The sequence below is a fragment of the Balaenoptera borealis genome, assembly GCF_965194805.1.
Source record: "Balaenoptera borealis genome assembly, chromosome: 19".
Classification (NCBI taxonomy): Eukaryota; Metazoa; Chordata; class Mammalia; order Artiodactyla; family Balaenopteridae; genus Balaenoptera; species Balaenoptera borealis.
Window position 1 is genome coordinate 25,960,752 of NC_138878.1, and position 20,229 is coordinate 25,980,980.

The 20,229-nt window shown below is 51.0% G+C and overlaps 1 protein-coding gene across 7 annotated transcripts in view; it reads right to left on the reverse strand.

Moving 5' to 3' along the window:
• The window catches only part of NDRG4 (NDRG family member 4), a 42,576-nt gene extending 22,853 nt beyond the window's left edge, over positions 1–19,723 (reverse strand). For 2 of the 7 annotated variants that reach the window (XM_082369028.1, XM_082369026.1), the window contains exon 1: positions 300–394. In XM_082369028.1, coding sequence (XP_082225154.1) covers positions 300–371 — 72 coding nt within the window. In that variant the 5' untranslated portion in view covers positions 372–394. Of the gene's footprint in view, positions 1–299; positions 395–18,555; positions 18,756–19,228; positions 19,426–19,582 lie in introns of those variants that run through there. The other 5 variants (XM_082369029.1, XM_082369032.1, XM_082369025.1 and 2 more) reach the window with 5 other exon arrangements.
• Positions 19,724–20,229: the final 506 nt, after the last annotated feature.

Consider the following 20,229-nt stretch of genomic DNA (forward strand, 5'->3'; position numbering starts at 1 on the left):
TTCGGTTTTCTCATCACTGAAATGGGAATAACTCTTCTACAGAGCCTCCCAGCCCCAAAGACAGTCAAACCCACAGCGAGGTTGGCTGGGTTTTAGCCGCGTGGGCGTTCAGCCCGGCCGGGAACTCTCCCAAGGCGGGGACAAGGCTTCTCAGGGTGGCGTGAGGATTCCTGGTGCGTGGCTCACGGGATGGACGGCCATCTCCTAGCCATCAGCAAGACTAAAGGGAAGGCGCGCGGTTTCCTTCTCGGTCACGAGGTGGCGCCCTCCGCCCTCAGGACCGCGAAGGGGCGACTCACCAGCTCAGCGGCGTCCTGGCCCCGGAGCAGTGGCTTCTCCTCGGGGAATCGCAGCTCCTGCAGGCCGGCCATGGTTACGTCGTGGAGCAGGAGCCCTAGGGAGGGAAGGCGAGGACGAGGGTTGGGCCCTGCTGCGACGGGCACGCCTGGGCCCTGCTCGGACTCTCTCGGTGGGCGGAGGGGACAGCGCAAGCCCGGGCTGGGGCAGGGGCACCGGGGACCACACTGACCCCTCCATCCCCGAAACCCTGGTTCCCAAGCGCAGGCCCAGCGCGGCGCTTCACCCGGGCAGCAAGGCTCCGTCTGCAAGACTCACCTGCTTGGCTCAGGGAAGTTCATTGTATTATTTGGTCTTAAAAGTTAAAACATGTTCCCTGCCACCCCCCCAAAAAAAGGAAGAAAGAAGGAAGAAGGGGGGGGAAGGAAGAAAGGAAGGAGGGAAGGAAGAAAAAAGAAAGAGGAAAAGAAAAGCAAGGCAACACAATACAGGATGACCCTTGAATAATTTCAAGTAAACTGCATTTATTAAGAAGCAGAGGGACAAGTGTGGGGAAGGGTCGGAAGTCCCCTGTGGTCAGAAGTGGACAGTGGGCTCTGGGAGGACACAGAGGAACAGAGCTGAGGGCCGTCCTGAGTGCCTAGAAGGACAGGGCTGGGTGAGGATGGCTCTGAGAGGGGAGAAGGGAGGGCCTGGCAGTGTGGCAGGCAGAGTGACATTGAAGGTGCTGGTCATGATGTACCACCAACAGGGAGGGATGACACAGCGACCACTCAACCCACAGCCTCCAGGCAGAGGGGCCCAGACCCTAATGGCTGCGTGTTCGTGGGAGACCCCGGGCCTCTGAACCTCAGGAGAGGAACAGGTCATATGTGCACATGTGTGTTTGGAGGATCCAGTTGTGGGGGAAGGCAGACAGAGGGTGCCAGGACCCCACAATCTGTCTATCTAGCCTGGCACTGCCATTCCTCACTTGGATTTCAGGATGGCACAAATCATAATGCACCAAGAGAAACACTAGGCAAGGATATGAGCTGGAGATTCATCAAAGAATTACAATTGGCCAGTAAATACATGGGAAAATGTTAAAGCTCACTAGAAGTCAAAGATATTCTTTCTTTTTTTTGCCAGTGGAATTGGCAACATTTGCAGTGCTGGCAAAGATGCACCAAAACTGGCACTTTTCTTATACTGTTTGTGAGTGTATAAAGTGGTACATCTTTCTGGAGGGCAGTTTTACAGAATGAATTAAGATCATTTAAAAGGTTCTTACTCTTGGACTCAGCAATCTTCTCCCTGGGAGAAATTTCCTAAGGAAACCAGAGAGGGCACCTAATGATTTATCTGTAACAACGTTCACTACAGTGCCATTTATAATCCAAAAAACAAAAACAAAACAAGCTAAAAAAGCTAAATGTCCATAAGTAGGGCACTAGACAAACTATGGGTAAATAACTTGTAAAAGATTATTTAATAACATGGTAAAATGCTTGTGTTGTAATAGATTTTTTTAAAAAGCAGTTATAAAACATACAGTATTATCCAAATTATGAGAAATACGAATAGTTCCATAAAAAAGCCTGGGAGGCTTTTCACAAAGTTAACAGGCATTATCCCTGGGTGAAGGACTGAAAATTAGGGTCTACAGTCTGAAATCAGGGAAAAACAATATTTAAGAAAGACTGTTTGTAGATCATTAACAATTTTTTATTCTTGCAAAGCACTTCACATCTCCCAAGGTACTTTCCTGTGCTATTAGATTTCACCCTGATGGGAAGTGCGATGAGGTAAACCAAGGCTGAGAGAGGTTCCACGGCACACCCAGATGGGGCCAGGCCTGGAAATGCGGTCTTTGGATTCTTAGTCTGTTCCAGTGCTCGTTCTGTAACACCACGGCGGCCTGACCTGGAAGGATGGAAGGATGGCTTCCTATCCTTCCTCCCACCCTCCCTCCCACCCCTCTTCCCTTCCTTCCCAATTCTATTTTTAGTCTTTCTCAAGAGTGAAGCCCTCAGACTTTCCCTTCTGCCCTGAAAGGCTGACAGTCCCACAGGCTGGTTGGTCAGAAGATGCCCCCCAGCCCTGCCCATCCCTGCTCCTTTGGCTTCTCCCTGTGGAAGCCCTAGTGACTGGGGAGTGAGCACAGTGGCTTCCTGGGACCCAAGGGCACATGGCCTCGGATGGAACCCAGTTCTGTGGCAGGGAGGTCCTGAGACCAGGCTGTAGCTCCAGACCCTGACTGGGCTTCCTTCCATCCTGTCAGAAGCAGGAAGCATCAGCCCTCCAGAATGTTAACAAAGACGGTGCCTCGTAATCGCATGGGGGTCCCCACCTGAGTCTAGTTTGGGTTGAGACGTGCTGGGGCTGGGCTGGGAGCCACTGGCCACTCAGGCCTCCTGGAAGGTTGATCCAGAGCTGTGCAGCCCCCCTGGGAGAGCCTTGTCCCCAGCATGAAGAGGCCAGGCAGGGAGGCCCCTGCCCACCCAGGTACCCAGGTCCCTGCACCTTAGTGCCATGCTGGAGCTCTCCGTTCCCAGCGGCTTCTGGGGAAACCAGCTAACACAATGCAGACGGGCTGTATTTTTAGAAAGGCGTCCTCTCCCCTCTCCCCCACTTTCTCTTCCACCCTTTCTGACATGGGCACACTCACCCATCCATCCGGGTGGGGAGCTGAAAGAAGGGCCACCCTGGAAAACTCTTCTCCCATTAGGGCCTTTTTAGCTGCCAACCCCCCTGAATACTGAATTCAATTAAATGCTTTGGCAGCACTGGGGTGTCCCCGCCCTCTCCCAGGCCTGTTATGAAACCACCCTGGAGACCATCCTCCCCAAGGACGGTTCTATTAAAAGGGCTGAGAGTGGGCAGCGCAGGGACAGATGGGCTGTGATGAGGGGGTGGCGGGGAAGGGGGCTGTAGAGAGAAACCTCATAATCCAGAGAACTGGGGATGTCTCAGCCTGTGGAAAATGGGGACAGCCCAGGGCCCAGCAGGTGATGTGGGGCTCGGGAACAGAGGCCGGAGGGGACATTCCCACAGGGTGGTGGCAGACGAGTTTCTTCCTAAGAAAGTTATGATTTTAAAAAAAGCAGCTAGATGATGTTACAAGAAAATGAGATTCCCATCAAATCAGTATATTGTATGCCTGAAACTTATACAATGTTATATGTCAACTGTATCTCAATAAAGCCGGAAAACATTTTTCAAAAAAGAGCGTGAATGTGTTTGTAAATATTCTGACATCCCTTGGCCCTGAGAAGGTTTTTAAATGTGTTAGTTACTTCTCTAATCATGACAATTGCTATAAAATAAAGTTTAGGAAAAAAAAAAAAGAGAGCGTGAGATTCCTATCAACAGAGCATGAGATTCCTATCAACCGCCCACAAGGAAGCCTGAGTCAGGTTTGTCAGGAATCAGGGAGCACAAGGCAAATGGGGTGCGAGATCCCAGGGTCTGTGAAGCAACAGCAGTGGACCTTTTCACTTTGCCTTTTTCCCCCTCTTGATCCCAGATTCTCTAAAGGCAACACAGAGTGTTAGAACCAAATGGGCCTGGGGTGAATTCCAGCCCTCAGCTTCTCAGTGGTTCGGCCTAGAGTCACTGGAATCTCTTCTGCATCACTCACTGCCCAGCTTTATTTTGGGCAGATCACTAAGAGGATTGCTTATCTGCAAAATGGCAGCAGTCGCCTTCCTCTGCCCACCTCAGAGAGCTTTGAGGTACAACAGAGACAACAGATAGAAACATGCTTTTAAAAACGGAAGATTTCTGTACCCATTTGGATGGGACAAAAATAACGCAAGTTACCGGGGTCCTCCTGACCTTCCTTTGCCTCCTTAAGACATCTCTGGAGTTTCTTTTTCTCTTGTCTCCTATTTAAGGAAGGGTTCATACCTGTTGGCAGGGAGGCTCCGCTGATGTTTCAATAAAGGGGCGGGAAAGGGATGAGGCAGAGAAAGCCCGGGCTCTTTGGCTGGGTGACAGAAAGGAGCTCCCAAGCAGCGTGAATGTGGGTGGATTCTTTAAGAGGAACTGCATTTCTTTTCAATTACTTTTGGTTACTGATTTGTGCGTCATTAAATGTGATTCTATGCTGTGATTCAATTACTTTTGGTTGCTGATTCGTGCTTCTTTAAACGTGATTCTATCCTGGGCCATGTGAACCCTCACACTTATTAGGGTTAAAAATATAAACAATTACTATGATCATTCCTGAGCCTTGTCAATAAGTGCTTCAATTTAATTGATCAGTGGCAGTTACACAACCTATGGAATAAACCAACTGTCGAGTGGGAGCACGGCTCAGCAGTAGTAGGGGGCGTTTGGAAATACACGTGGGGATTTTGGATTGTCTCAGCAACTGGGGGCTCCTACAGCATTTAGTAGCCGGGAGCCAGAGGCGAGGAAGGTTGTGTGCGGACAGTGCTACCCAGCCAAGCATCACTCCCCACCCCAAAACACCCAGACCTGTCCCACCAAGAAATGCAAGAGCTGAAGGTGAAGGAAGGCCAGACACCAACAGGGTAAAGTTAGCACATGCAGGCGAACCAGACCTTGTGGGACAGGGAGAAACCAAACTGTAAAAGCGGAAGGGCCGTGGAATGGCTTTTTTTTTTTTAACCACAGGAGTGAGGGGGCCTCTTGGCAGGTCATGGTCAAGGTCTTGGTCCAAGATGCCCTGTGGATGGTGCACTCCTTAAAGTCCTGGTTATAAGGTCCCGTTATTACAAGAAAAGCCGCAAGCAAATGGAACAGGGAGCAGAGCCAACCTGGCTTGGCCAGCTCTGCCCTGGGGGAGGGGTCTGCGCCACAGATTAAGAACGATGTCGCTAAGGGCAGGCAGGCGACTCACGTTCAAGCCTGGGCACCTGAGGCCCTTCCACCCACACCACGCCAGCCCTGTGGTTTGAAAAGAAGCCCCAGAACTCAGGGACCCCAGAAATCAGAAACTCAACTTCCAACTGCGCTATGTAGAGGGTTTAGAGCCTCTGGGTAGCTGGCCCCTCATATCACTCTCCCTGTCCCGATCCTGACCGCAGAGGGTTGGGACAGCACTGGGGGTATAGGGCTGCAATAGGGACTAGACCTTCCCTCAGCATCCCCGCCTCACAGGTGAGACAAAAACAGGTGCAGGTCCCCTTGCGGCCGATCCAGGAAGGGACCCCAGAGCCTGTGCTCTTAAACCCTATTCCACACAGATTCTGTCTCCCCAAGGACACAGCCCAACAGGAGGGTGCAGGGAACATGATCTTTTGTTCTGGCCCAGCCTACATTTCCTCTCTCGTTACAGCCCCTTGATTTAGGCCCAACCTGACCACTTCTCCGACTAGACCACTTCTCCTGCTTTTTTCTTGATTTGGGCCTATGAATTCCTATCTCCCCGCAGCCACTGCAACCCTGCCCCCCCCACACACACACACTCCCACTGTGCTTAAGGCAGCCATATTTGGATTCTGACACTCAGAGCTAAGGACCCCCAGCTGACTCAGTAGGTCCATTCTACCCACAGGAAGCACGTGCCTTTGTTCGTGCCGTTCCTTCTGCCTGAAATACCTTTCCCTATCACATCCCTACAACAACAACAATAGTGACAAAAACGATTGTTAATATTTTCTGACACTTGATATGTTTTTGTTGAATGAGATGGAGTGAAGGAATGCTTCTTCGCCCAGACTGCAAAGTATTAAACGACTGATAACATTCAGCGTTGGTGAGCTTGTGGGGAAACAGCACATACTCTCATACACTGTTGGCTCGACTGCAGTGGGTTCACCTTCATCCGGAGGGCGAGTTGGTAGTTTGTAAAAATGCAAATATCTATCAACTTTGCAATTATATCTCTAGATATTTATCCTAAAGAAAAACACTAAGAGGCTGTGCACACGGATGCTCACCGCAGCACTCTTTGGAAAAGGAAAAAAACCGAAAACCACCCAAACAAACGTCAGGAGAATGGTTAAGTAAACCATGGCACATCTACACCCCAGAGCACCATGCAGCTATTTAAAAAGTAAGGCAGCTCCACTCAAACAGATAGGGAAAGCATTCTAAAATATGCAGTTAAGAGAAAAAGGAATGTCACAGAAGTATAAATAAATAAGCCCATTTATGTAAAAAATACATGCACCAAACAGGTACATATATTTGCAAATAAAAAAAAAAAAAATAGGTCCTCAAATGAATCAGGGTAACTGTAATGCTCACCTCTGGAGAAGGATATGGGCTTGGAAGGGTCTAAAAGGAGACTTTATTCTACACAGCAGATATTATCAAATCTAAGATACCATCAATTATAGCTGACACTAACATTTTATGTACCAAAAGAAGAGAAAAAACACTGCCAATTAAATTGAGACATAATACTGTCCCCTACCTTTTAACTTTTTATTTTGAAATAATTACAAATTTAGAAAAATCAAAGAAAAAACAAAGCACAGAGACTTCCCATATACCTTTCACTCAGCTTCCCCTAATGTCACCATGCTACAGAACCTTAATACAATTAGAGAAACCAGGAAAGAAAATACTGACACAATAATGGTCAAGTAATCTGCAGACCTGAGATGAATTTCACCAGTTTTCCCAATAGTCTCCCAGTCCAGGATGCCACATTGCACAGAGTTGTCATGTAGTCTCCTCCAATCAGGGACAGTGCCTCAGTCTGTCTTTTATGATGTTGATACTTGAAAAATACTGATTAGTTAAATCTGTAGAATGTCCCTCAGTTTGGGTTTGTCTGTTGTTTTCTTATGATTAGACCGAGGTTATGCATTTTTAGTAAGACTACAGCAGAAGAGATGGGCCCTTGTCATTGTACCATTTCATGGGGTACATGACGTCAATCTGTTTTATTATTGGGGATGTTAAGCTTGATCACCCGATTCAGGTGGTGTCTGCCAGGTTTCTCCAGTATAAAGTGACTATTTTTCCCTTTGTAATTAATACGTATCTTGTGGGAAGATGCTTTGAGACTATGCAGACATCCTGTTTCTCATCATACTTCCGCCCACTCATTTCAGCAACCATGGATGGTGCTTGCCTACAGTTATTACCGTGGTATTTGCCTAACGATAATTTTCTATTTCCATCATCTCTTCTACACTTATTAACTGGAATTCTCCTCGAAGAATAAGAGCTGTCTTTTCTTCTCCATCTACTTATTTATTCAATTACTTATTTTATTCTATGGGTTATAATCAATTTCTATTATCACTTTATTGTTCTGATTGTGCCAGATTTGGCCATTGGGAGTTCCTTCAAGCTGGCTCTTGGGTCTTTTCACCATGCGCCCATCATTTTTTTGGGTCGTTTCTAATTTTCTAGCCCTATATGATGTTCCAAACTCACCTTGCATTTTTTCTGCCTCAATCACTGACACACATACACACACATTCTATATCTATGTATCTGTATATCTATTAAAAATCTGGAATTTATAACTGATACCTCTAATTCCAATTCAACACCTCTCAGTTTATTCTAACTTCCCCCCTTTCTTTATTTGTAATTGTTTTTCTTCCACAATGAGAAACCTGGTTCTCATTATCCCCAATATTTTTATTTGTTCACTCCTAGTATACACACAAAGTAATTTCAGAACTGCTACTCACATAATGAGTTCTTACCATTCAGAACTTTGGGACTTACTTTATTTTTTTAATATTTTATTCTTTTAGACTTAGACCCAAAATTTTTTAAAAATATTTATTTATTTATTTAGCTGTGCCAGGTCTTAGTTATGCCAGGTTGCGGCACGCGGGATCTTTGTCTCTGCGTGCAGGATCTTTTAGCTGCAGCATGTGGGATCTTTTAGCTGCGGCATGCGGGGTCTTTAGTTGTGGCAATGCAGGGTCTTTAGTTGCAGCATGTGGGGTCTTTAGTTGCGGCATGTGGGCTCTAGTTTCCTGACCAGGGATCGAACCCGGGCCCCCTGCATTGGGAGTGCGTAGTCTTAGCCACTGGACCACCAGGGAAGTCCCAGACCCAAATTTTTAAAAGCATCTATCACTCTTGTAAATTCTTTTTTTTTTTTAATTGAAGTATAGTTGCTTACAACACTTGTAAATTCTTAAAAAGGAAAATACAAGTGAAATAAACTGTGTCGGGTCTTCCTAAAACTTCTTCACATTCAGGGTCCAATGCCTCCGAATCACTCCGTCTTGAAGTTGTTGCTGGCTGTGCTTTTTCCGTGAAGTCCCAGCTCCTCTGACATTAAGATCATCTGTGGTGCAGCATTTCCCAAGAGTGCTCCACTACTGATTCCAGGATTTCTCTCCAAGCAGCAAATTTTGGTGTACATGTGATGGCAAGGACAGTAGTCCTGGTGCCCACCTCACCAACAGAGACTGTATTTTAGAGATGTTATGAAAAAAAAGGTGCATCTTAGAGTTGCCATAACATAGCTCTTTTATAAAACTTTCTTCTGTTGAGGCACAGCACCAATGTGCAAACTCTGTTTCTGTACACACGTGGTTCCAGGCATTAAAGGCAGACATAATAAGCCTCCAATCCCCAGACCAAGGGCAAGGGCAGACAGAACTGGAATCCCAACAACACATTCCATGTGAGCAGCTTCTGTACGGAGCCAGTAAAAAGTCCTACTGGGGCAGAGACTGTTAATTGTCCCCCAATACCTGTTCTCCTCTTCTTCTTTAATAATAGATTCCCAAATTTTAGACGAGCAGGTAGACAATGGGAATAAAGCCTATTTATGACCATGTGACAACAATCAGCCAGTTAGATGTAAGTGGAAGCATGTGACTTTGGGGTAGTGCTCTTAAAGGGAGGAGACATGTCATTCTTCAACCTTTCCTTCCTCCTGCTGGCTGGAATATAGATGTGATGGTGGGAGCTTGACAGCCATTTTGGACCCTGAGGCTGGATACTAAAGGTGGCAGAGTGGCAATATAGAAGAAGTCTAGGTTCCTGAGAATCATGAAGTCATAATTCTGGATGGCCTATCTCTAGACTCTGCTTATGAAAGAGGGAAACACACTTTTATCTTGTTTATCTATTTGTTAATTGAGGTATAGTTGATTTATAACATTGTGTTAGTTTTAGGTGTTGAGCAAAGTGATTCAGTTTTATACATATATATATATTTCAGATTCTTTTCCCATATAGGTCATTACAGAGTATTGAGTAGAATTCCCTGTCCTATACAGTAGGTCCTTGTTTATCTATTTTTATATAGTAGCGTGTATCTATAATTTGTGTATCCCAAACTCCTATTTTATCCCTCCCCCCACTTTCCCTTTTGGTAAGCATAAGTTTGTTTTCTATGTCTGTGAGTCTGTTTCTGTTTTGTTGTTTAATCTATTATTATCGTGGGTTTTCTGTCACATGTCATTGAAGCTAACCTAAACTTAGGACAATTTTCTTGGAGACCCAGCCTAACATGCTAAAGGAACTCAAAGAAAAGGAACAGGACGGGGCTTGCCCAAGGGGACACAGGGAAATTCTAGGCTGATCCAGAGCCTACAGCTTCCTCTCTGCAGTGAGCAGCATTCTTGCTTCACAGAGTGAGCCAGCCCCTTCCAGCACACAGTAACTGCATCAACACGAGTAACTGTGACCCACATTCAAAAGCTAAAAAGCTCAGTTTGGCACTTTTGGCCACAAATTCTCAAGTTTCTTTAACACAGGTGCCTCAGTTCAGTCCTGTATCTTTGCCTAATTTGGCAAATGTCCCAGAAACAAAGATACGCTTGTCCTGGATCTTTGTGCAAGATTCAAAGGGGTAAGCCAAGGCAACAAGCCTCCTCCAGCTCGGAGGTCTGCAACGTGGTCTGCAGGAAAGAGAGAGCCCAAAGGAGCAGCTTTCTTACTGGGTATTTCTCTCCTGGAAAGCTCCCTTTCCCTCTGAATTGCCTCACGTATTCGTGTTTTGAAGAACAGCACCCACCTGGCAGAGAAGCACCCACTCCAAGCAACTTCCAGGGTCTTCCTGCCTCACATATGATGTCTGCAGAAGGGGGGGCCCTGCTCAACCCCAGGCCATTTCTTCTCATAACAGCACCTGGTTGTGGAAATGGCACCCCTGCCCCATCCTCAGTCCATGTAGTACAGGGATGACCACACCCCCAGGGGCGGCCAAGTGCCCCAGGCCTAAGTCCTTCCTTCCTTCATTCATTCACTCACCAGATATTGATTGAGCAGCTACTATGTGCCAGGCACTATTCTAGGCACCAGAGATAAAAGATTGATCATTACAGACAAAAAGTCCTACCTTTGTGGAACTTTCAGGGGAGGGAGTAGGCAAACAATCAACGAATCTAAGTAAATATACAGTGTGTCAGACATGCCAGGTGCACAAGGAAGCAACGTCACAGAAGGGGAAAGAGCATGGGGCTGGGGGCTGCGATCTGAAACAGGGTGTAAGAGCAGGCCTCACTGAGAAGGTGACCAGAGCAAAGACGTGGAGGAGGTGAGGGAGGGGGCCTTGTGGATGCCTGAAAGAGCGCTCAGGGCAGAGGGAACAGCAAGCGCTAAGGCTGTGAGGCAGGGGTTTGCCTGGCGTGTTCAGGTGGATGTGAGGAAGCCAGCGTGGCTGGAGCAGAGTGAGCTGGGGGAGACAAGGAGGAATGAGGACCAAGAGGGAAGAGCAGAGCCATCAGATCACGTTTCATCTAAAAGGTTGTTAGAAAAACTCCGGCTTTTCCTGAGTGAGGTGACTTGGAGGGTTTTGAGTAGTGGGATGATGTGACAGGATTTCCATGTTCTATGTGTAGAACAGACCTAGGGGGTGAGGGTGGAAACTGGGAGACCAGTCACTGTATTAATCCGGGAGAGAGATGCTGACAGCCGTTGTGGAGGTGGTGAGAAGTCCTCAGGTTCTGGGTATGTTCTGAGGGTAGCTCCAGGGGGAGCTGCGGATGGATCAGCTGTGGGGTATGAGAAAGAGAAGAGTCCAGGGTGATTTGGTTTCGTCCTGAGCCATTGGTGGGACAGAGTTGCCATTTATGAGTCCGGAAGACCTTGGTAAAAAGAGGTGGGGGGAAAGCCCAGGCGGTTGGCTTAGACCTGAGTCAGGTGGGGCTGCAAATGGCAGGTGGCTATAAGAGTCTGTACTTCAGGGGAGAGTCTAGGACTGGAGCCATCACCACACAGACGATGTTTGAATGCATGAGACTAGATGAGGTCAGTTAGGGAGTGAGTGAGGACAGAGAAGCGGTCCCAGGATGAGCCCTAGAGAAAGGAGATGAGGAGAAAGCAGTAGAGCAGAGAGTGTGCAGGAACAGCTGGAGAGGTAGGAGCGGGGTGCGGAAACCAAGTGGACACACTACATTTGGTTTCAGAGACAGTTCAGGGAGGGGTGTGGGTTCCAATCAGGGCAAGGCCTTTGCTGGAATATTTGAGAAGCTCTTTACTGGGGTTATCAGGAGGATGGTCTGTGAGCCAGCAGCCAGTTTGCCACCACGAGGAAGGGACTGACTTGGGGCCAAACCAACCCAAAGAATGGAACTGATAGGAGTGGGGGAGAGAGAGAGACAGAGCCTGATGGCCTTCAGTGGCCGTAGGTCCACTGTGCTGCATAGACACCCTAGTTTCCCTTCTTTGTGTCAGTCTACGTTCAGTTTCTGTCACTTGCAACCAAGAGACCTAACACAACATCCAAGGTCTTTTCACCTGCATGGTCCAGAGGGGCCAAGCAAAGCCCAGCACCCCACCCACGTGTCTGGCAATCACACAGGGTAGCCAGGCCTGGGTGTGGGGTCAGAGGGCTCATGGGCTTGGAGGCAGGGCTTCCCTACCACACTTGAATGGCAACACCACGGTCCACTCTGGCAGTTCAGGCCTATTCCAACCCAGGCACTTCCATCAGGTGAATCCAAAGATGCAATGGTAAAAAGGAGCCCCAGAACATTCTGGGGCCTATGGTCCTCCTGGATGACCACTTCAGATTGCAGGGGACCTCCAGGCCACCCCTGACCACCGTCCCTCTCTGCCCTGTCTCAGTATGCTGGGTTCACAGCAAACACTTTGGAGCTGGCAGGGGCCTCGGGAGCAGCGGGCTTAGAACACTCACTTGATGGACGAGGAACAGGGGTATGCTCAGGTGGGACAGGCCAGGGTTCTCACGTGCCCAGGACTGGAGCATCTCCAGGCACTGCCCCCAGCACGTGAACTGAAAACACATCTCAGTCCTCAAAGGTACTGGTTATGGGGCTTAAGACATATGGTCATTCTGGTTGGAGTATACCTTTCATCTGTGGTTTGGAGTTTAAAGTACCTGAGGATTAAGGAAAGTGGAAGGGCGTGCCATGAAAGCTTTTCTGTTATGACACAGAGACCAGGTTTGTGTTAGGCGAGCAGAAGCTCACATCCTACCAATGCTTGGGTGAGGCTCTCCTGCTTACAAAACAGTGTCATGATGATCTCCCCGGCTGATCCTCAGAACTATTGTGTGGGCTCAGCCAGGCTCAGCCCAAGGTCAAACAGCCAGGGCCTGATCAGAAGCAGGTTTCCAGACCCCAAGCCTATGGCCACGGGGCCAGCCTCCATGGCGGCTGAGGCACCGGGTCGGATCTGCATGCACCCCAGCATTGGTTTCCTGGCGCTGCTATAACAAATCACCACAACCCTGGTGGCTTCAAACAAGACATATCTATTGTCTTACACTTCTAGAGGTCAGAAGTCCAAAATCAGTGGCCCTGAGCTGAAACCAAGGTATTGGCAGGACCACTCTCCCTCTGGAGGTTCTGGGGGAGAATGTGTTCTCCCACCTTTTCCAGCTTCTCGAGCTGTGTTCCTTGCATTCCTTGACTCGTGCCCCCTTCCTCCAGCTACAAGGCCAGCAGTGGGGGCAAGTGAAGCGTCTTGCTGCAGACGTCACATCACCTTCTTCTGTGGTCTGTGGCTGCATCTCCTTCTGGCTCCCTTTATAGGAATACATGTGGTTGCATTTAGGGCTCACCTGGATAATCCACAATAATCTCCCCATCTCCAGATCCTTAACTTAATGACAACTGCAAAGTCTCTTTTGTCATATAAAGTAACGTTCACAGGTTCTAGGAATTAGGATCTGAGTATGTTTGGGGGCCATAATTCAGCCTAGCACGCCTGTACACACGCACACGCACACCCCACGACCTTGCGGCCCCATCTGCGTTACTCACTTTGTCTGTCTCCTCCTCCCTATAAACAGGGAAAGCCAACTTCAATACCCATGGTGAATGACTCTTCCTCTCTCGAGTTTTCCAAGAACACACCCTCCCAACAACCCCGGAATTCAGCTCTCCTTCAGAATTCCTGTAGGAATTCTGGTTTTATCAGAACCCCAGCGCTTAGCACTTTCCCCTGTATGTTTGTTAATTTTTCATTTTTAAAAATAGAACTTGAATTTCACGCAATACACATTCACTGAGAAAAGTCAGAAAAACAAAAGAGCAAAAAGAAATAAAAAATCACATACAATCCTAGTAACCAGAGGAAACCACTGTTAACATTTTTGCTTATCTCCTTTCATTTTCAGTGCTAATAATCTATACACTGAAAAAAAGGTTTTTGTTTTTGTTTTTTAAACTGAAACATCTTTTGGACTCTGGAGCCAGATAACCTGGTGCAAATTTCAGCCAGTTATTTGCCATCTGTGTGACCTTAAGCAAGTTACTTAGCCTGTGCTTCAGTTTCCTCATCTGTTAAAAGGAGGAAATAATGGCACATACCTCATAGGGTTGTTATGATGATGAGTTAACATATAGAAAGTGCTTAGGACTGTGCCTGGCACATGACAAATGCCATGTAAGTGTGAGCTGTCATCACGTTATTACATGTATATAAGGAGACATCTGTTCAGGTGGGTAAATAACTTTTGGTAGCATAATTCACAGCTGCCTGGGGTTCCCTGGTTTGAATGCACTCCTGTTTATTTAACCTCCCCTACTGCTGGGCGTTTAGGTTGTTTCCAGTTTTTTTTTTTTTCTCTTCTATAAACAACTATGGGATAACATCCTTGAACAAACACCTCTGAACACATCTTTATTTTTTCCTAAAAATTCAACTGGTGAGTCACAGATCATACATATTTTTAAGCTTTTGATACATCATTGCCAACTTGCCCTTCATAAAAGTTGCACCAGCGGAACAGCTTGCCCATCTCCCCACACCCCGCTTAATGAACTGCTCCCTTCTCCCCTCTTCCTGCAGGCCACGTGTCCCCTCACACCTATCTCTCGCAGTGCCCCAGCGAAGCAGTGAAGCTTACTAAAATGGGTGAACTGGAAATGAGGATTCAGGGTCCTATATTCAGCCTCCTGGGGTAAATCAATGCCTCCGTTTCCCCTACATATAAATATATGGCTCAACACACCTGCCAACAATCAAACACTATTTAAATACACATTCCATGCATTAAAATGATAACCAAAATTCCAGACTGAACTGGCAAAAGTCTTGCTTTCTAATCACACATCAAGTATATTTTTAAAAATTTCCAACGTCTAATACCGAGGCTCCCAAGGGAATATGTCAGAGCCCTCAATCTGCCATTTTAGAGCTCTGACTCTGAACCATCTTGGAGACAGACCGTTGGAGTATAAATGCACAAAAACCATCACCTTTCTACTTGCAAATAGACGAATGTCCCACTTTTCCCCATCTCACTAAGAAATAAAAAAAGGCACCGAGAGTCTGCCCTCTGGGGACTACAGGGAGCTTGTGTGTGGGCAGGACAGAGTCCTGGGCTCCTTCTTACCACGCTAACGAGGAAGGGCCTTTACTCCCATTTTATTGATAAGGAGACTGAGGCTCAGAGAAATTAAGAATTTGCTCGGGAGCTGACAAGCGGAGAGGAAACCCTGAAATTCACATCCTCTGATTCCCAAATCCCTGCCCTCCCTACACCGGAAAACTCTGTAAAGGCGTCTGGAATTCTAAGTGCCGGCCGCCTAAGCATCGCTCACCTGTGAAGGAAGGGCCCCTTCTTCTCTCTGGAACAAAAAGACATGCTCGGGCTGCACATGACAACTCATGGGCATCCTTCCAGCCCTGTAAGTGAGGGGTACCTGGCTTTGCCCACCTGGTGTCAGAGCTGTGGACGTCCGGCCAGCAGGGCCCAACCCCAGATGTCGTGCCTCACCTTGTCCCAGGTGATGGGAACCTGAGGCCGAAGCAGGGACCCCAGAGGCACATCTCAGGGAGGCCTGGATTGTGTGGAGAACCCAGAAGAGGAACTGGAACTTCCCTGAGGAAGGAAATCCGACGACTGGAGCACAGGGGGAAGGGGAGGAGACTCCAGGACACAGAGAAGGCAACTCGGGGACAACAGCCCTTCACCTGCCATTTGCTGCCTGCCTGCCAGATGCCGCTCTCAACGTTTTACATACAGTCTCACACCTGTATGGGAGGTACCAAAACGAACCTATTTCACAGGTGAGGAAAGTGAAGTGTAGAGCAGCTATGAGACTGGCCTGGAGCCAGGCAATTAGAAACGCATGGAGGGACTTCCCTGGTGGTCCAGTGGTTAAGACTCCGTGCTTCCAGTGTCCAGGGTGTGGGTCGGGGAACTAAAATCCCACATGCTGTGTGGAGAAGGAAGGAAGGCAGGAAGGCAGGAAAGTGAACATGAAAGATTAAAAAAATAAATAAAAAAGAAATGCATGGGATGGCTCAGGGCTCAGGACTCAGGTTTGAAACCCAGCTCCACCTCTTCTCAGCCGCAGGACATGAGGCAGAGACTGACCTCATTGGTAAATGATCATGATGATAAAATGGGAGAATGTGAAAACTATAAACAGCTAAATAAACATGAGTTTAACAAAAGGTTCAGTGAAATAATTTCCTAATGCTGGTGTGGGGCAGGGAGTTGGAGACCTCTAAGAAATCATCCTGGAGACGCTGCTGAGCCTGGACTCAGTCAACAACTACTGAGCACTTGCTGTATGCCACCACAATAAACCGGCCACCACCTTGTGACCTGCTCTGCATCCAGCAGAGGAGATGGGTCAAAATCTCACAGATGCACGTGACACGGATAAAGTGGGTGGAGATAGATCCAAACTTCCTCGTGGCCAACCAGCCAGCGCAGCTGGACTCCTCCATCACAGGGACAGCCAAGACCAAGGAACCTGAGGGGAGATGAAGCCCACGAGGTGCCCACCAGGGTCAGGCCCCATCCGGGTGTGTCATCTGTACTATCTCAGTGAGCCTCACGCCAGCTCTCAGAGGGAAGGGTCAACATTTCCATCTCTAAGATGAGAAAACTGAAGTCAGGGAGGTTAAGCAACTTATCTGAAATCACACGGCTGGCCAGTACTGGGGCTGGGATTTGAACCTAGATCAGTGGGATGAGGAAGAGGATGGGAGGGAGCTGGAGAAAGAGGGAAGGCTGGAAAAACCACTGTGACGCGACTGGGAGGGATGCCCTGCCCCCCAGGGCCTGGTGAGAGGTGCAGTGGGGGTCCAAGACTGATGACAGTGACCCAGGGAGTCTTGTTCCAGCCTGGCCAGGGGTCTAGAGAGCCTGCGAGAACCGGGCAAGTCTGTCTGATGAGGGAGGAGGGGCCCTGACCCATGTACCCAGAAGATGAGGGTACACTGTATTGGGACCCCAAAGCCTGGACCCCCGTTGCAGCCCTCACGCATGTCTCCCACGAACACTCCTCCTCCAGGCCCTTCTGGGGCTGGAAGAGGAGAAGGGGAAGGATCTAGGAGTTCTGTCCTGCATGCAGGGCTCTAAAAACCCACGGGGTGGTGAAAACTTTCCCTCGGGGGGGATTAACAAGTTCAGTCGCTGTTGTAGTTCCCTCTGAAGTCAGGAGGACTGGCCTGCCTCAGGTGAGCTCTACAAGGCAAGTTGGCAAGGGATTGGGGAGGGTGCCGGCCGCACGGCTAACTGGGCTCAGATCTCGTGCTTCTGAGCACCTGGCCAGTGTTTCCAGCGCTCCAGGAGCAGCGCCCACCTTCTCTTCCCTCTGAGCTTGGCATGAGCCAAGGAGTGGCCACTGTTACTTGAACACGTACTCACAGCCCGAAACTTCACCCAACCCCCAGCCCACCCCATCCCACACACTCCAGGCCCTCCAGCCTCCGCTTCACATCACATCACTCCCAGTTCAAGCCTCTCTCACATCCCAGGGCCTCTGCGTATGCTGGTCTGTCCATCCTTCAGCCTGTAATGCCACCTCCCACTCCGCTAATAGAAATTCTGTCTTTTAGGGTCCAGTTCAAACGCTGCCACGTGCTCACATCTATCTGCTCTCCTCCTGCCCCCGCCTCAGACTCCAAGCTGTTTCCTGAGTGTGTCCTCACACTGCTGCCCCCTTCCCTTTCTTGTACCAGGGCTCCTGTGCTCTGTTCCCTTGAACTAGATGGTAATGTCCTCCAAGTCAGGCATCAAACCTCCCAGGTGCCAGGGGACGATTTCTGGAATCCATGTGTCCATCCAGTACACATTGATTGAGCACCTCTACAGCCCAGGACCTGGTGGGATCTGGATTTCCCAACTGTTTCCCTTTCTTAGCCCCCATCCTCCTGTCTGGGTCTCTCCACACCTCTCCCCTGGGGAGACCACAGAAGCCACCTGTACTGTTTGCCCTTCATGCCTGGGAGAGTGTCTCCACCCTTCAGAGCCCTGGCCCCTGTCCCGCCTGCTCTTCTGGGCAGACCCAGTGTCCTCTGTTATCTCCAGCCACAGCACCCAGGATATGGTTTCCAGTGGGGTGTCTGGCCATTTCTTCACAGGGGCCCCAAGGCTGAAGTTCCCCAGTCATCAGGGCCCAATCTGGCTCCCCACTTTCCTGGCCACTTGGCCTCTACGCCGAGCAAGTAACTTCTCCTCCCAGGGAGAGGTGCTGAGATTGTCACAGGGAGCAGGAATTCAGAGGCCCACGGCAGAGGTCCTGTTGGGAGCCCAGGAAGCTCCTTTCTTGGGGGACTGAGTGACACTGATTGAAGGGCAGGGGCTCTAAGCTCTCTTTCCCCTTTTGCGGACCTGCCTAGAGCTTGACTAGTCGGAGACTCCAGGGGGCCAGTCCTCGAACGCGCGCCCCTGCGGCAAGCGCTCTACCCACCCGGACACCGGGTCCCTCAGAGAGCAAAGCCGAGAAGGGCACCGCCCCAAGTCCTCTCCCGGGCCGGGCTCCGCACAGGAACACGCAGCGCACAAGCTAGGACTTAGCTGGTATCTGCACCCGCTCCTCCTGCTCGAACCCGAGCCACCCCAAACCCGCGGCCACCGCCACCAAGCCCCGCTCCAACTCGGAAAGTAGCGGGCAGCGAGGGCCGCGCGGAGGGGCGGCGGCGGGGAAAGGCCGGCGGTACCTGTCAGCAGCTCGATCTTGTGTCCCAGCACCTTCATGTCTGCGCCCCGCGCTGCCCGGCTCGGGGCTGCGGCGTCGGGGGAGTGCGCTCAGCCGAGCAGGGGAGAGGAGCGCGGGAGGCGAGGAGGGAAACAGCAGGAGAGCGAGAAGCGAAGCAGGAAGAGCAGCCGGCAGCCGGGAGAGCTCTCGCCGCCCCCCACGCCGCGCTCCCCCCTCCAAACAGGTTTAAAAAAATCCACCAATTGCACGACCGCGCACCCCTCAAAGGCGCCCGCCGCCACCTGGTCCGGGTGAACGCCGGGAGGCTGAGAGAGCGCGCGGGGTGGGTGCGGGTGACACTCTGGGAGGCGGCGGGAGTGGGCCCCTGTGCCCGCCGCCCGAACAAAGAGGCCCGGCCGCCCCCGGTGTCGCGATCAGGGAGGCGCGGGCGGCCGCGGGGCCGTGGCCCTGGGGGTCCGCGCCTCTGGCCGGGAAGGCGAGGAGGAAGAGCCCGGGTGGGGCGGAGTGGGCCGAAGGGGGGGTGCCGCCCTCGTAGGCGAAGTGTGGCCCGGCGACAAGGCGGCCCGCTCGCGGGTCTGGGTCGCGCGCGGGGGCTGAGCCGGGGCGGGGGGCCGGCCGCGGCCGCAGTGGCCGGGAAATGGGGGGAGATGGGTCTCGGGGCGCCACCGACTCACCTAGGGTGAGGCGAGCAAGACAGACGCGCAGGCGGGGAGCCGGGCCTCTGCGCTGCTGCCGCCAACGCACGGGTGCAGGTGCCGGCAGCGCCCGGCCCCTCTGCAGAGCCGCTGCTGCTGGGGGCGGGGGCCGGGCCGGGGGTGGTGCGCCACGGGGGGCGTGCCCACGTGGGCGCGGGGAGCGTGGGCGCTCGGCCCGGTGCTGGGCCCGGCCTGGGGGCTGGACCCGGGAGGCGGTCCTGCGCGCTCGGCTTCCGCCTCCCGCTGCGGCTGGAGCGCCCAGTGGGCGGGCGAGCTAGACCCCCGGACACCCGAACCTAGCGGAGACCCCGGGTCGATCGGCCTGCTCCTCACCTCCTGCAGGCGCCCGGAGGAAGGGTCCCCCGCTGCTCGGAGTGCGCCGGGGGCGGTGGGAGGCCCCGCCCGCGCCGCCAGTCCCCTGGTCGCCGCGTGGCGTCGGGCTCCCGCGGGAGGGAGCGGTCTCTGCCTCAGTCTTTGTTTAGATTCCCCAGGAGCCCCGAGGAGACAGCACCCTCTCCCCCGCCCCTGTCGCCGGCCGGGAACCGCTGGGGAAAAGCCCTGGGGGGTCGGGAAGAGTCAGGCGCTGAGGTGGATTTGGGTCGTCGTCCCCCGTTTTCAGAGCCCTAGGGTTTCCTTGGGGAACTCATGAGGGAGTGACTCCAGGCAGAGGTGTTCTAGGCCCTCGCCCCGCCCCCCCCCTCAATGTGGCGAGGTCCCTGCTCTCCTGCATTCACCCTCCATTATCTGAGCGAGCAGGAAAGGGAACTGGGGACCCCTTTGGTCCTCAGGCTCACTCTGGTCAGGCCCAGTGGCGTTGCTCTCACCTGTTACCCCAAAAGAGGGAACGCCAAAGTCCCTGGATGGAGTCCTACTGTAGGGAGAATGGAAATGTGATGACCTGAAAAAATATACTTGGGCAAGACAGCTCAAGAGGCGGGCTCCTGGAGACAGGGGTTCTATTCAGGCTCTGCCACTGACCT